Source organism: Dipodomys spectabilis, unplaced genomic scaffold (assembly GCF_019054845.1).
Source record: "Dipodomys spectabilis isolate Male_0828 unplaced genomic scaffold, ASM1905484v1 ptg000504l, whole genome shotgun sequence".
Taxonomy (NCBI): Eukaryota; Metazoa; Chordata; class Mammalia; order Rodentia; family Heteromyidae; genus Dipodomys; species Dipodomys spectabilis.
This window is the reverse complement of record NW_024871181.1, coordinates 63,248-78,152: the sequence shown is the minus strand read 5'-3', so window position 1 is coordinate 78,152 and position 14,905 is coordinate 63,248. Positions and strand designations below refer to the sequence as shown.

General features: G+C 52.6%; 1 protein-coding gene across 1 annotated transcript; it reads left to right on the top strand.

Moving 5' to 3' along the window:
* Nucleotides 1-2,666: 2,666 nt before the first annotated feature.
* LOC122099126 (proprotein convertase subtilisin/kexin type 9-like) lies at nucleotides 2,667-14,290 on the top strand. Its single transcript, XM_042669707.1, has 12 exons — nucleotides 2,667-2,873; nucleotides 3,374-3,565; nucleotides 4,399-4,573; nucleotides 7,241-7,377; nucleotides 7,586-7,724; nucleotides 7,883-8,079; nucleotides 8,740-8,923; nucleotides 9,290-9,463; nucleotides 9,731-9,879; nucleotides 10,729-10,897; nucleotides 12,599-12,780; nucleotides 14,090-14,290. Exons 1-12 carry the CDS (start codon nucleotides 2,667-2,669, stop codon nucleotides 14,288-14,290), a joined length of 2,106 nt encoding a protein of 701 aa, XP_042525641.1.
* The last annotated feature ends 615 nt before the right edge of the window (nucleotides 14,291-14,905 follow it).

The following is a 14,905-nucleotide window of genomic DNA, read 5'->3' as shown; positions in this document are numbered from 1 at the left end:
GCTGTGGGTCCCTGGGCCACCCCTCCCCCTGGGTAGCTGTCCCATCCCCAACTACCCACATGCCCCTGTGGGTTCTTCTCTTCTAGGAGCTCTCAGAGAACTTCCACACTTGCCTCATTTGTTTCTTTTCTCTTTCTTATTTTTCAAGGTTATCTGTAATTTTTTATTCTTTTTATCTAAAAATGCTTAAACAAAGGGGCTACAGTTTCATCACTCAGAAAAAATTACTTTTCCTTTTGAACATTGCCACCCCTCTTTCCCTCTTCCAGTTTTCCCTTCCCATCTCACCAACAAGTTGTACAGTTCATTTTCAGCATCGTATCTAGTGAATACCATTGCTGCATTTGTTTGAAGTCCAGTTCTCTGCTCAAGAGTGGGGGCTGCCTGGGGAGGGGACCCTATCTGCATTGCTCCCTGCTGCCACCATGTGTCCATGACTCATGCTATGGCTGCTGTGCTCACTGGAATTTTGGAAAGGCTCAGAGGTGAGCAGGAAAAGGTAAGAGGAGGCCCTGGCTCCATCTTCTCCCCACAAGTGTCTGCAAGGAGCCTCCGGGATCAAGAGAGGGGAGGAGAGGAAGAGGTAGAGGCCCTCAAACTGTGTTTGGCTTAGAGAAGTTCATGCAAGGGCATGAATGAGCGAGTATGTACATGCAGCAAGCCAGCCAAGACTCTCTTCGTTAGGATTCTTCCAGAATCTCCTGTCCTTGCTCTGTCTTATCGTGCCCTCAAACATTAAAATCAGCCCCGTTTCATCTCAGAATCTCCAAGTGGACCCTGCTGTGCTCTGTGGATGTGCTGCCTGTTACAGCTGGACCACAATGTTGAGCTGCCTCCTCCAGGAAGGCTGCTGGGACGCACTGCCCTCTGTCTGGGCTCCCCCCACACCTAACCTGCCTTTCCTGTGTGCTTTGCTTCTCTTACCACCATGCTCTTACCACCTCCCTGTGGGCTTTGGTGGGAAGGCTGGAGCAGATGCTGCCCAGGCTGTGCTGGGCCCTGCCCTGCCTGCCTGTCAGGCTGCAGGCTGCAGGGCCTCACTCTGGCCACTGGGTATCTTCTGCTGGTGCAGCTGGGCACTGCCACTGCTTCCCACAGAGTCTCCAGAACTTCCTGGGGAGAAAGAAGCTCTTAGCCTGTCCCTCTGTCCCTCCTCCCTTCCTCACAGCTCCTCTGTGCTCTAGCCCTCCTGGTCCTATTCTAGCAGCCCCCATCCTCAGCACCCTCTCTCTACACACCTTCCCCATGGCTCTATAGCTCCCTGTCCTGAGCATCTGCTTTCCCCACCTCTGCCTGTCTCTAGCACCAGAGGCCCTGAAGCATTCCTCCTGATGCTGAGGGCTGCCTCTCCCAGCTCAGTGTCCTCCAAAGTCCTTGACACACATCACATTATCCCTGGGCTACCCTAACCCTGTCTGTGACCAGTGTCTCCCGTGGGGAGTCCAGCAGGCCTGGGAGGGCCCTCACCACAGGCCCTGGGGACTCAGTCCTTGTACCTAGGAGGCCTTGTTCAGATGTACTCTCCTCCCATCTGCCCTTGTCCCTCTGGAATCTGTGTCCACTCTGCCGACTTGATTTCACACACTCCTGTCCCCAGAGGGGACTCAAACCTTTCTAGATCTGTATCCCACATTGGCCATCCTACTGCCTTCCTGCTGGGCAGCCCTGCCCCTGGGAGCCACACTACATTGTCCTCACAGCCCATTTCCTAAGCTCCCTCCCTCAAAGGAGCTTTTCACCCTGCCCTGCATCCAAGCCCAGCTCTTCCTTCCCTGCCCACAATGCGCGTCCCCTCCCTTAGCACTGGTGTCCAGATGACACCATCTCCACTCTGTGTCTGCCCATCACCTTCACTGTTGTAACCCAGCATGCAGAACAGTGCTGGTCACACAATTCCATCACTAACCTAATCAGTAATTCAGGTACCTACCAAGCTCTGGCTAGGTGCTGGTCACATGAAGGTGACTCTGACAGTTCTCTGAGAGTTAGATGTGCAGGCAGGGAGCTTTTCCTATTTGCCAGCCCTTATTAAACCTGGGGACTCATACACTGAGCCACAGTACCGCCTCAGTATTCTTCCAGCTCCCTTGGCCCAAGGAAGACCCTGGGGCTTCTGGGGACAAGATACAACCTTTACCTCACTGCCCCTTTGGGCTCCCAAGGAACAGCTGGAAAAATCAGATCTACTTTGCCTCTAGCCTTGTGATGTTGATACGGTATTTCTGGTCCTCAATTTCTCTATCTGTGAAACGGGGAGATGACCCCAGTTCAGTGTGCCCCTCAGGCAGGGCTAGATGCTTCAGAAGAGCAGACACGTTCTGAAAAAGGTGCCAATGAACACGGACAGGGCGGGGGCGGTTCCCTGACCGCTGGTCATCCCATGTCAGAACTGCTGAACTCCGACATGTAGACTCCCTCCTGTTCAGCCTGTGGGGTTGTGTGGAGGGGGTGGGCTCTATTAGTATATAATCAGATGGAATTGACCCGGGTTCCAGGTGTTCAACACTCTGCACCCTAGGTTTCCTGATACTTGGAGGCACCTGGCTTCAGGCAGCTGCTACTTAGTGAGCCAGACAGCCCAGCTGTCCTGCCTGGCTCTGTGCTTGTTCCTGGCTGGTCCTGGTTCTGGGTGTCAGCACCAGGGTGCAAATCTCTCTTCCTGCCCCATGGGCACCCATGGCTGTGGGTGGCCACAGTGGCCCCTGCTGCCCTTGCTGCTGCTGCTGCTGAGCCCGGTGATGGTTGAAGCCCAAAAGGACCTGGATGAGTCTGGAGACCAAGAGCAGCTGGACAGACCCAGAGAGGGGCTGAAGCTCGCCCGACCTTGGGAGATCCACGGCTGGCCCTCAACCATCATATACCGGCGCTCTGAGGTGCGGGCAGGCTGGGGGTGAGGAGCCATGTGGATGCCATGTCTTCCCCAGCTTCAGTGTAAGGGAAGGTCTGGAGTGAAATCTCTGAGAGCATTTGCTCATTTGCCCACTGACTTGGTATGGTCCTGGGACTGAAGGCACCAAAGTGGGGAGTTAGGATGGCCAGTGCTCCATGGAGTTCTGGCAGTTCACAGCTGAGTCTCAAGACAGGATCTGAGGAATGGCCAGTGTGGAGCCGGCTCAATGTGCACTCACATGAGTGCTGAGGGTCACCCACAGTTCCTTTGGGGATGGACGCCATGTTTGGATGTGTGTGGATCTGTTGTGGGTGATGTCAGTGGGGCTTTGTGTGTGTTGGGGAGAGGTTTAAGCCTCACTGAGTCAGCTGGTATCTGTAGTCTCTTTATGTCCTGGGTCTCTTCGGCTCTAGGTTGATTTGTACACAGGGAAGGGGTCTTTCCTTTGATGTCCTCATGTTCCTTTTCCTCCCTTGGGGCCAGAGTGTCTGGAAGGTGCCCAATACCTACCTGGTAGTATTCAAGGAATCCCAAAGGCAGCAGATGGAGAGTATTGCCCACCGCCTGCAGAGCCAGGCTGCCAGCCAGGGCCTCATGTTCGAAGTGCTACACGTCTTCAAAGACCTCTTTCCTGGCATTCTGATGAAGTCGGACAACTTGGGCCCACGGGACCTGGTGAGCCTCAGCTCAAGCATGCACATGCCTAGGCCTGTTCGCATCCCTTGGTTGACACACTCAGGGGACAGCAGACACTTACTGAGTACTGAGGGTCTGTAGCTCAATGATGCTAGTGATGCCAGCCTCCTCAGGCAGTTTCCTTGTTAGTCTGGCCAACTCCCCTATGGAACTTTGTCTATTCACCCTCAATTGAAGCAGGAAGGATCCCCGTGTACATGGGGGGAGCTGGGTTCCCAGCTTCTGGTGCACCAGGCCAGTTTCCTTGGGTTGGTGCATTGCAGCCTGGGTGCACAGCTGAGGTGAGAGAAGGGTCAAGTTGGCTCAGGATGATGCACGTGTGAGGTATGCTCCAGGGATGGGTCTGAGCACACACACTGTGCCCTCAATTCCTGCTGGTCCCTTCTCCTGCCCCATTGGCTCAGCACCCAGATGCCACCACCAGGGTTCAAAGCACTATGTTGTGAAGACAGGAAAGATGTGGGGAAAGAGTGGACTCACAGGATGGCCTGATATGGACATGGAATCCAGACCCCAAGGACTTCCCCCACTGTCCAGCCTGCCTAGAACTGGCAGTGCCTGGCTCCCAGATGAGATGTGGAAGCTGAATCCCTCCTGCCCCTCACATGAGCTCTGCTACCAGTTGTGGGGCCACTGGTTCCAGCTCCTCCCACTCCCAAGCCTACTAGAGGAGTGAGGACCCTTTGTCTTCTGGTCCATGGAGGAGGCCTTTTGGTTACCGTGGGAACTGGAGAGATCAGATGCGCCAAGTGCTGGGTGCTGCTGGCTAAGTGACTCATGAAATTGAGATCCTGTGTCCTTGGTGTCTGCAGGTTCTGAGGCTGAAGCAGGCGAAGTTCATTGAGGAGGATACCTTTGCGTTTGCACAGAGCCTCCTATTGAGCCCACATCTGATTTCCCCTCAGTGGAATCTGGTTCCGAGCACCCTTTGGAACATGCAGTGGATTTCCCCTGAGTGGAACCAGTTGCGAAGCTTCAACCACAGCAGTAAGACCACAGCTGCCATGGCCCACCTCTCCTCTCTGTCCTGGGACCTCACCTGACCCATCTTCTCTCTGTTCTCTCCTAACCCCACCTTTATTGTGCCCCCTCCTGCTGTTCTCTGCACAATAATGGGACATTTGCCTAAGGTCCACGTTTCTTTTTTTTTTTTTTCAAAGTTGGGGCCTTGAATTCAGGGCGTGGGTACCCTCCCTTAGTTTTTCTGCTCAAATACGGTGCTCTACCACTTGAGTCAAAGCTCTACTTCCAGCTTTTGGATGATTAATTAGAGATAATGACCTCACAGTTTCCTGTCCAGGCTGGGTTTTGAACAGCCACCCTCAGATCCCAGCTTCCTGAGTAGCTAGTATTCCAAGCTTGAGCCACAAGTGCCTGAATAACCATCTTCTTTTCCTCCTCTTCTCACTATCAGGCCATACTTGCCTTAAGAGGAAACTGAACTTGACTGCGACTCAGTCTCTGGTCTATATAACTCTCAGTCCTCAAAACAAAACCAGATCTCCAGAGCTTCCCTCAACTAGGTCCCTGTCTCCAGGCCTCCAGGCCTCTCAGGAGGGGGCCAGAAAATTGCAGTGTGTAGGGGACGGGGGTGTCTCAGTGACCCTGAGCTGGGGAAGGCAGTAAGGGCACCTGCTTGGGAGAGGATCGGAGGTTCTTGGGAGAGGATCGGAGGTTCTGACTGGACCCTGTAGTGTTGGATGAGCCTGTGCAGAACTGGTTTGGTTTGGTGCTGGGCCTCAGGTCTGGGGGTGAGCCTAACGCCTTCTCCTTATCCATGGATCTCAGAGTCTGAGGAGCCACCTCCCTTTCTAGGCCTTTCCCTTAGCTGTGAACAGGCCGTGATCAGCCTTGTCCTCCCCACTGTTTAGAGGCTAAGGGGAAGCAGAGGCAGTGTCTTCAGGACTGGAAGGTGGGTGATGTTGGCGGGCTGTCATTTGGCTCTGCCCCAGCTTCCCACCTTTTTTGGTGTCTTGCTTTCTCCTCTCACCATTTTTTATTTCAGTTTCTCTTTCTCTTCATTGGCTTATGCTATTTATTTGATGAGTGGTATGGGGCTTGAACTCAGGGCTACCCATGTGGTTAGCTTACTTGTTCACCCTGGTACACTGCCACTTGAGCCACATCTCTAGCCTGGTGTTTTACTAGTAAATTGGAGATGGAATCTAGAGCACTTTGCTGCCTAGGTTGGCTTGGAACCATTAATGCTCTACATCTCTCCTTTCTGAGTAGCAAGATATGTTCTGTTTCTCCTTTAGCGTCTTGGGCTTTGCACTCAGGGCCTCATGCTTGCTAGGCAGGTTCTCTACCACTCAAGACATGTATACATTAGTTACTGTTTAGATAAGTTCTCATATTTATGCCAGAACCTAGACCACAATCCTCCTTGTTATGGTGACTGAGTAGCTGGGATGACAGGCTTGTGCTACTGTACCTAGCTTTGGTTGCGATGTGGTCTTGTGAACTTTTTGCCTGGGCAGGCTTTGATCTACCCATTCCCTGACACACAAATAGCAGGGATTACAGAAGTGAGACACGGTGCCCAGCCTTCCTCTTCATTCTTGTGTGAGGCCACTCTGCACTGGATTTAGTGCTACTTGGTCATCCTGCATGAGATCACCTAGAAAGACCTCTTTTTCAGATAAGGTCTGGTGGTGGTGCTGTCATTTGAATCCAGGACCTCACATTTGCTAGGTTACGACTTAAGTCACACCTCTAGCCTCCAGATAGATAGGTCTAAAAGGACATGGTGTGTCTTTTCTATGGTACTAGTGACTAGCTCTCCTGAAGGTTTGGAGTAGACACAGTCCATTTCCTGCTCCCTGGTGATGCCCATGATGTCCTTGTCCCTTCCTGGAGGAATGGAGACAAGGCTAGGGAGCCCTTTCTAGAATCTTCTCAAGGGCTTGCTGGAGGAGACCCTTTAGGAGTTGTTGGACTGGGACAGGGTAAAGCAGGTCCCGTATGGATGGGGATAAAGACGGCTGGGCAGGCCCTGCCCTGTCCCTTTAGTCATAGAGGCCACACAGCACAGCTGTTCGTTATCCTCAAACCCAAACTTTGTAAAAGAAAGGCAATAGGAGGAGATGGGCAGAACTTGGGGTGAGGAGGCCACAAGCCAAGAAATGCCAGCAGCCACCAGAAGGAGGTGCACAAGGCGAGTGAAACTTCCTATCCAGAATCATCAGGGGGAGTGCAGCATGGCTGATCTCTCGATCTTGAATTTCAGATCTCCAGAACTGCAGTTCTGCTTAGGCAACAATAGAAAGTGTGCTGCTGTAATTCTGCCTCAAGGGAACCAGTAGTAGGAGCAGGTTACTGAGGCCCTGCCTCCTGGGTTGCTCCCAGGCAATGACAGAGCTCAAGGTGGAGCTGGGCCATTTGAGTTGATAACAAGACCCATTAACTGGCAGCATACTATTGTGGAGTTTCCTGACTCTCTCTCATTGGCCATCTACATGGCTTCGGACAGCTCCCTGTCTCTAAGTCTCACTGGCCTTGTCAGTAACAAAGACCCACTGGGAGTGCCTTGGGAGGATTTTTAGATGAAAGACTGCACAATTGAGAAGCAGAGCATGCCATCATTGAGTGTCCTATAACATGGCGCTCTTGGTTCTTCCTTTTCTCTTCTTGCACAAATGTCACCATGGGAAGACAACCCCGTGGAGGTGTATCTCTTGGGCACTAGCATCCAGCCTAATCACATGGAAATTAAGGGCAGGATCAACATCTCTAACTTTGAGAGAGTGCCTGAGGAGGAGTGGCAGAGCACCAGTGCGCCCAGGACACAGGTGAGACATCCTTCCCCAGCCCATCCTAGAGGAAGATGAGGACCACCAGACCTGGAGCACCATGGCCACCCTCCCCAGCCACCACTGTCCATCCCCAGTCCTCAGTTGTAGGCAAGGGAGGGCAGGCATTGCCAGTCTATCCGGGGGCTTGGGGAAATCATGGGGCGGGTGGCTTTCTCATCTGGTCCTTGTGTTCGTGGAGCAGGAGGGCAATTGTGAAGGCCATGGCACCCACCTGGCAGCCCTGGTCAATGGCCAGAATGTTGGCGTGGCCAAGGACATCAAGATACACAGCCTGCGTGTGCTCAACTGCCAAGGGAAGGGCACGGTCAGCGGCATCCTCATGGGTGAGTGGCAGACCCCAGCAGCTCCTTTGGCCAGGTGCATTGATCTATGTTGGGTCAAATAATGAACATCACTGTTGATTTGGAGGGAAGGAGCTGGAGGAGGGCAACATGCCCCTCTCCAGGCATTCATCTTGTTCTCAGTCATCTATGTTTCTCAGGCTTGGAGTTTCTTTGGAAAAAGCTGGTCTCCAATCCCTCCAAGCGCATGGTAGTGCTGCTGCCCCTGGTGAGTGGGTACAGCCAGAGCATCAACAATGCCTGCAAGCTCCTGGCAAGGGCTGGAGCAGTGCTGGTGGCCGCTGCGGGCAACTTTCAGAGCAATGCCTGTTCCTACTCTCCAGCATCGTCTCCTGAGGTAGGTGCCAGTAGGGCTTCCAGCTCATGTCCTGCCTTGCAGGTTGTCAGAGGGTCAGGCTCCCCAAACCCCAGTGTGACAAAGGGTTTGGCTAGCCCTGCGTCACCTTCAAAGGCCCTGCCACATTACCGCCTCCATCTCATCCTCTGTGCCTGATTGACATTTGCAGAGCCACTGCTTTGTGTGGGGCTTGTGTGGGCCTGGCAGTATCAGGGAGAGGACAGGTGTCCCATCTCCAGGCCTTCTGGGCCCTGGAAGAAAGGGAAGGTACAGAGGCAAATGGGCAGTGCTGCCTTCCCTTTTCCCTCTCCCTCCTTGCCCTGCATAAACCTTCAGACTATAGCTCCGGGGGTTGTTCCAGAGATGCTGAACTCAAAACCGCCTGTATCCAGCCTGGCTCACTGTGGGTTGCCTCACAGCACTCTGGCTTCTTGATAAAACATTGTCAATTTAGTGTTTTTCTCCCATTATGTACAATCTCTACAGGGCATCAAGAGTAGTGCCTGCATCCTGTAGAAGGCCTGGGACAGGCTAAGGTATCAGCTGTGCCCAGGAGATTTTGGTCTCGAGAAGACACTTACATGGGAGTCAAACAGGAAGTATAGGAGTTGATCAGTCTGCCTCATGCAGCCTTTCCCTCAACTCTTTGCCACATTCCAGGTCATCACTGTTGGAGCTGTGGATTATCAGATCCAGCCACTCATCCAGGGTACTCTGGGGACCAACTATGGATCCTGTGTGGACATCTTTGCTCCTGGGAAAAGCATTGTCAGTGCCTCCAAAGACTGTAATGCTTGCTATGTAACGCAGAGTGGAACTTTGCAGGCAGCTGCCCATGTGGCTGGTGAGTCACCATGCCACTGCCTGGGCCACCAGGACTCCAGCGGCCCCTTTGGCCAGATCCTCCATATGCCTGGCTATGAGCAAGAGAACCCAATGTGCAGACCTGATGGAGATGGTGCCATTTTGCATCACTGGGGTATAAATTGGTGTTCACCTGGTGAACACAATGGCCAATACCAAGGCCTAGAGATAGGAGAACAAGATGTGTTACTTTCTATCTTTCACTAAGCAAGGGATTGCAGGTGGCTTCATTTTGGGAAGAGCACATGATGTGTGTATATGTGTGCATTTGTGTCCTAAAAGGAGTTCCCAGCTAGGATGGAAGGCCAGGCTATCACCTTGTCTGATTTTTTCCTTCCTCCATCAGGCATTGCAGCCCTGTTGCTCACTGCCCAGCCAAACCTCACTGTGGCTGAGCTGAGGCAGAGGCTGATCCATTACTCTATCAGAAATGCTATCAATGACACCTGGTTCCCCGAGGAGGAGCGATTCAAGACCCCCAACCTGTTGGCTGCACTGCCCCCCCGCACCCAGGAAACAGGTGAGCATGGCAGGTGGGTAGGAAGAGACCAGCCTGGGTGTGAGAGGCCCATGTGGAGGTGACAGTCCCCTACCTGGTCTACAGAAGGACTGTCCTCCTCAGATAGGACTCCAGGCTCAGGGTAATTATTTCAACACTGAAGTTTTAACTAAAAGTTTCATGTGATATGGAAACTCCTCTCCCTTATGTAAGACTGAAACTTTCTCTGGATTCTCTGGGTGTCCTGTGCTCCAAGAGCCTCCCTCATTACTCATGACCTTGTTGCAGGTGAACAGCTGTTCTGCAGGACTGTGTGGTCAGCACCCTGGAACATCACACTGGCAGACCGTGCTGTGTCTGAGTGTGACCCGGAGGAGGAGCTGCTGGGCTGCTCCAGTTTCTCCCAGAGTGGGATGCGGCAGGGCGAGCGTGTGGGGGTGAGCTGCACACTCTGTGTGCCCAGTCTTCTGGATTCCAATCCGTGTCTTGACTTCAAAGGCCTGGGCAGGGCCAGGTGCTCCTGGGGGACCCGGACAGACAGCCCCCTCATGGGACAGGAGGGAAAGGACAGTGGTTGCTTTGGCTCTCTGCCTTGCCTAAAGCCATCTCTATGCTGGGTGTTTTTGTCTCATGCCTGTTGTTCTAATGACTCAGGAGGCTTAGATCTGAGGATTGTGGTGCGAAAGCCAGCCCAGGCAATTTCATGTAGTTCTTATCTCCAAGTACGCGTGAAGGGGAGTTGTAGCTCTGTTGGTAGAGTGCCAGGCTTGAATGATAAAGCTGAGGGACAGCACCTAGGCCTTGAGTTCAAGTCCCAGTACTGACACATCCTTTCCTTCTCCCTGGCAACCAAGAGATTCCACAGTCATGACCCTCAGGTTGGGATGACAGAGGCTCTGTGAGTGAGAATTTCAAAGGTGCAGAAGCAGCTGATGAGGTTCCCATACCCTGGGTGGGCCTGTCAAGGGAAGGGGGCTTAGAGGATATGGTAGGTGAGCATTTCTGTGCAGAAATCAATGTTAGGGAGGTTTCTTAGGAGAGGCCCGATGGGTCAGGGGGCCCGTAGGCCCTGTGCTGCTGTATCTGGTACCCTTATCTCCAGTTACAAGGCATTGTCAGTGTTGGGAAGATTCATCTGAACTGCACATGGCAGGACAGACTGCATGGGACCAAGCAGTGCTGAGGATTCAGGAGCCAGAACTTGCAGACAGGGTCCCTCTCAGACAAGGTTCCTCAGTCCCTAAACCTCTTCACAGCAAGTTCCCATTTCTCTCTTGGATTCTCAGATCCTAGGAAAGAGACGCGTTTGCCTGGCATTTGGAGATAGCCAGGTTTCTGCAGTGGCCAGATGCTGCCTGCTCCCCCGAGCCAACTGCAGAGTCTACACAGCTCCTCCAGCCTTGGTGGGGTTGAAGACCTACACCCACTGCCCGGATCCTGACCAAGTCCTTACAGGTAGGGGCTGGTCCCGCCTGGGTGAGGAAGATGACCTACCTCCTGCTGCTCAGGAGACATGTCCCATACACTTGGTCCCTATGAGTTTGAGCAGATGATATGGGAGCCTCAGGACCCACAGCCAAACAGGATCTGCAACTTGCATGCTATGTGGCCTTGGGCAAGTGGCTTCACCTCTGTCTTCCTCTCCTGCCTCTGTAGTGGTGATTAGAGGGTTACAAATGTCCTCTGGCTTGGGCACTGGGAGCTGTTTACCCTCTGTGTTGGTAGGGTACCCTAGTTCAGGCCTGTCAGAGTGGGGCACAGCTCAGGTTGATCCAATCAGTAACTAGCAAGTTCCTTCTCAGCCCTGTGCCTTAGTTTTCCCTCATTGTGAATGCTCAGATCTAATCCTGGACAGTTGCATTCTGGTGGCCACTGTCACTGACCATCACTCTGAAGTCCTTTCTCTGGGCTAGGGACTTTCTTTTTTTGGGAAGGGGTCCAGTTGTGGGGCCTGAACTCTGGGCATGGATGCTGTCCCTCAGCTCTTCAGCTCAAGGCTAGCGCTCTACCACTTGAGCCACAGCGCCACTTTCAGCTATTTTTTTCCTGCTTATGTGGTTCTGTGGAATCGAACCCAGGACCTCAGGCATGCAAGGCAAACGCTCTACCACTGAGCCACCACCAGCCCTGGGCTAGAAACTTTCTATTACAAAGCTGCCCCAAAGTGTATGGAAGTCATGGGTGAGGGCTGCACATAGGAGCTAGGGACTGTTTTCTTGGGCTGGAGCCATTCTTAGAAGGAGCTTGGTGCCAGCGGGGAGGTTTAGGGGACAGTGGGAATTATCTTGAATCACTAGGTCAGGAGCTGACCTTGGCCAGGTAATTACTAGGGAGTCTGAAGTTCTGGAATAGTAAGGGTTAGGTGGGGTTAGAAGTTGTCTGGATTAGCAGCAGTCAGATGAACCAAGTGGCTAGAGCCTTGTCTGGGACAAGAGCTCTATGTGGCTGCTGGCCTGGCAGGAAGCCTGGTCTGTGGCAAAGCTGGCAGAGCCACAGGTACTCACTGTGTAGCTCATGCCAAGTCCCATATGCAGGACAAGTTGCCGAGTGTCTTTCCTAAAGACACAGAGCTGGGAGAAGGGCTCTGGTCCTGGTTACCTACCAGATCCTAGGTCCTGCATGGGCAGTACTGGGACTTCCCATGCATGTTTCTGCTTTAGCTAAGCAGTATCTCTGTGAGTTGCTGCTACTGCTCTAGCTGTTTTACAAATAGGGAAACTGAGACTTGATGAAGTTCAGCAAAGTGCCCACAATTTTACAGCCTGGTGCACCTGATTCCCTAGGTCACAGACCTAGGCTTATGCCGGACTGCTCTTGGTGATGATGCATGAGGAAAGGACTTGAGGTGGGAGGGGTTTGGGTAAGCAGTGGTTGATCATCGCAGGCCTGGGAACCATGCCCCATGGCTCCACTTCTTTGGTGGAGAGGAGATCATGGAAACTATGGATCAGAGCGCTTGAGCTTCTCTCCCAAAGTTCTACAAGTCAGATCACCAGCAGAGCTATGCTGGAAGTCCTCCTGCTCAGGCCAATGTCTCTTCCCCTCAGAGCTGCTCCTGGGTTTCCTTGGCTTTAAACCTTATAGAGAAAGGGGTGTGAAAGAGAACCACGATAGTCTTCCACATTCAGTGTGTGAGCTGTCCCTCCTCTGCCCTAGGATGCAGCTCCCATTGGGGGATAGATGACCCTGGTGTCTACCAGCATACTTCAAGGCAGCAAGGTCATCAGCCCAGAAAGTGCCTGGGGCACAAGAAGGCCAGTGTCCATGCTTTCTGCTGCCGTGCTCCGGGCCTGCAGTGTACAACGAAGAAGTACAGGCGTTCCAGTCCCTTGGAGAAGGTGAAAGGTTGGGGTTGGGGGGGGGGGTTGGAGATGGCTGGGGCCTGCATTGCCCAGGGGAGGACCAGAGCACCTGTGCTGTCATGTGCAGTGTGTGTGTGTGTGTGTCTGTGTGTGTGTGTGTGTGTGTGTGTGTGGGCATGTACTAGCTCATGTGTTTGTATGAGTGTCAGTGTGAGTGTGCTGGGCTTGCTTTTGTTTCTGGCCAGATTAGTAAGGTTTGCTCTCCAATGCCCTGTCCCCCTTTAAGGATAGCACAAATAAATATGGCATAAAGAAATGAATTGCTGAGTCTGGACACAGTAATACAATGCTGTGCCTGTTTCACCTGCTCCTGAGAAGGAACAAATAAGAGTTCAGTTTGAGGCCCACCTGGGCAAAAAATAAAATGAAATAAAAAATAAAAATAAAAAAGAGATTCTATCTGAAAAATTATTAAAGCAAAAGCAGCCAAATCATGACTAAAGTGGTAGAGAACCTGCTTGGCACTCATGAGTTCAAACCCCAGTACTGCTTGTTTTTTTTTAAAGCACCTGTATTCATAACTATTCTGGAGACTGAGATCTGAGGATTGCGGTTGAAAGCCAACCTTGGCAAGAGAGATTATGAAACTTATGCCCTTAATTAACTGCCCCCCCAAAAAGCCAGATCTGGAGCTGGGTTCAGCTCTGGAGTTTAAATGCCAGGGTTGGTGTGCGTGCACAACAAAAAAACAAAAGAAGCACAAAAAAACCAAAGCATCACTTCTGCATTTCACAAACCTACTGGGAGTTGTTCAGGGTTAGAAATGCCTGAGCAACCATGGAAGGTTAGAGGAAGAAGGAAGATCTCTGAAGGGAGGGCAGGTCACACTTGGCCTCTTGGAGTCTGAGAGCTAGCCTCTAGAGGCCATGGCAGGAGGAGTTTGGGACCTGAGGGTGGTGGCTCTGGTCTGGGATGAGCTGCAACAAGGAGTGGAGGGCTGTTGCAAGGTCTTGTGGAGCTGCTGGGAGGATGGAGTTGCCATCACTGGGTGGGGAAGGCTGTGGGAGGTGTGGCTTGTAGGGAAGTGGGAAGTGGGAGGGGCTTTGGTTTGTTGAGATGTCTGTCTGGACCCCAGTGTCCTGGTAGGCTGGGGCTGAAGCACCCTGAGGGAGTGGTGGGCAGTGTTGGACACAGCCCCTTTGGGGTGTGAGGGGCAGAACCAAGCCAGGCGTTGACATTTTGGTCCCCACTGAGGGTTGCTGGGAGGGACAGTATAGCAGATGGCTTAGAAACCTGACCATACATGGTCGACTTAGGCTTAGTTGTCCTCTCTGGACTCTGGCAGGTCACTGTGAGCTGTGACGCAGGATGGACCCTGACCAGCTGCAATGCCCATCCTGAGAACTCACTAACACTGGGAGCTTTCCCTCTGGACAACACTTGTGTGGTGAAGCACCAGAACACTGACGAAATAGGGAGGACCACTGAGGAGTTCATAATAGTCACCGCCATCTGCTGCCGCATCCACCTCTCAGGCCAGCCATAGAGTGAATGAAAGACCTCAACCTGCTGGGTGGTATTGATCAGGGCAGGGTTGTTGGGGGTATATGTGGCCTGAGAGAACTTGGTCTCATCTTGGGTGCCCCTCCCTGGGAGAAGTACAGGAATCCTCCCCATTAGGAGCAAGGAGGGGGTAGATTTAACAGCAAGAGGGGCTCCTGGCAGCCCAGCTAGAAGGCTAGTGACAAAATCACCTTTCACATACATTTGGCTCCAGCCTGGGGGAGGCCCTTGGACTAAGAAGAGCCAGTGTTAGCAGGAACAAATGAGGGTGACCGGTGTTGGGGACCCTCATGGTCTTCTCACTTTATAGAAACTTCTTTGGACTTACTGATTGAGAGAAGCAGCCCCAACTAGGACAAGAATATCTCAAATGACCATAGGGCCATGCCTCACTTTCTCTTTGCTATCCTCACTCTGTTCCACCTCTAGCTATGTCCCTGACTGGGATCAGAGAGCGCCAGAATACGCCTCCATCCCTAGTTCTTCCACCCTCCCTTCTGTCCTATAACACATAAACTAGCAACCTTACTTTATAGAGCAAGAAACAGGGCCCGAGGGAAGAGGGCCTGCCAAGCACAGTGAGGTGATATAAGGGGAG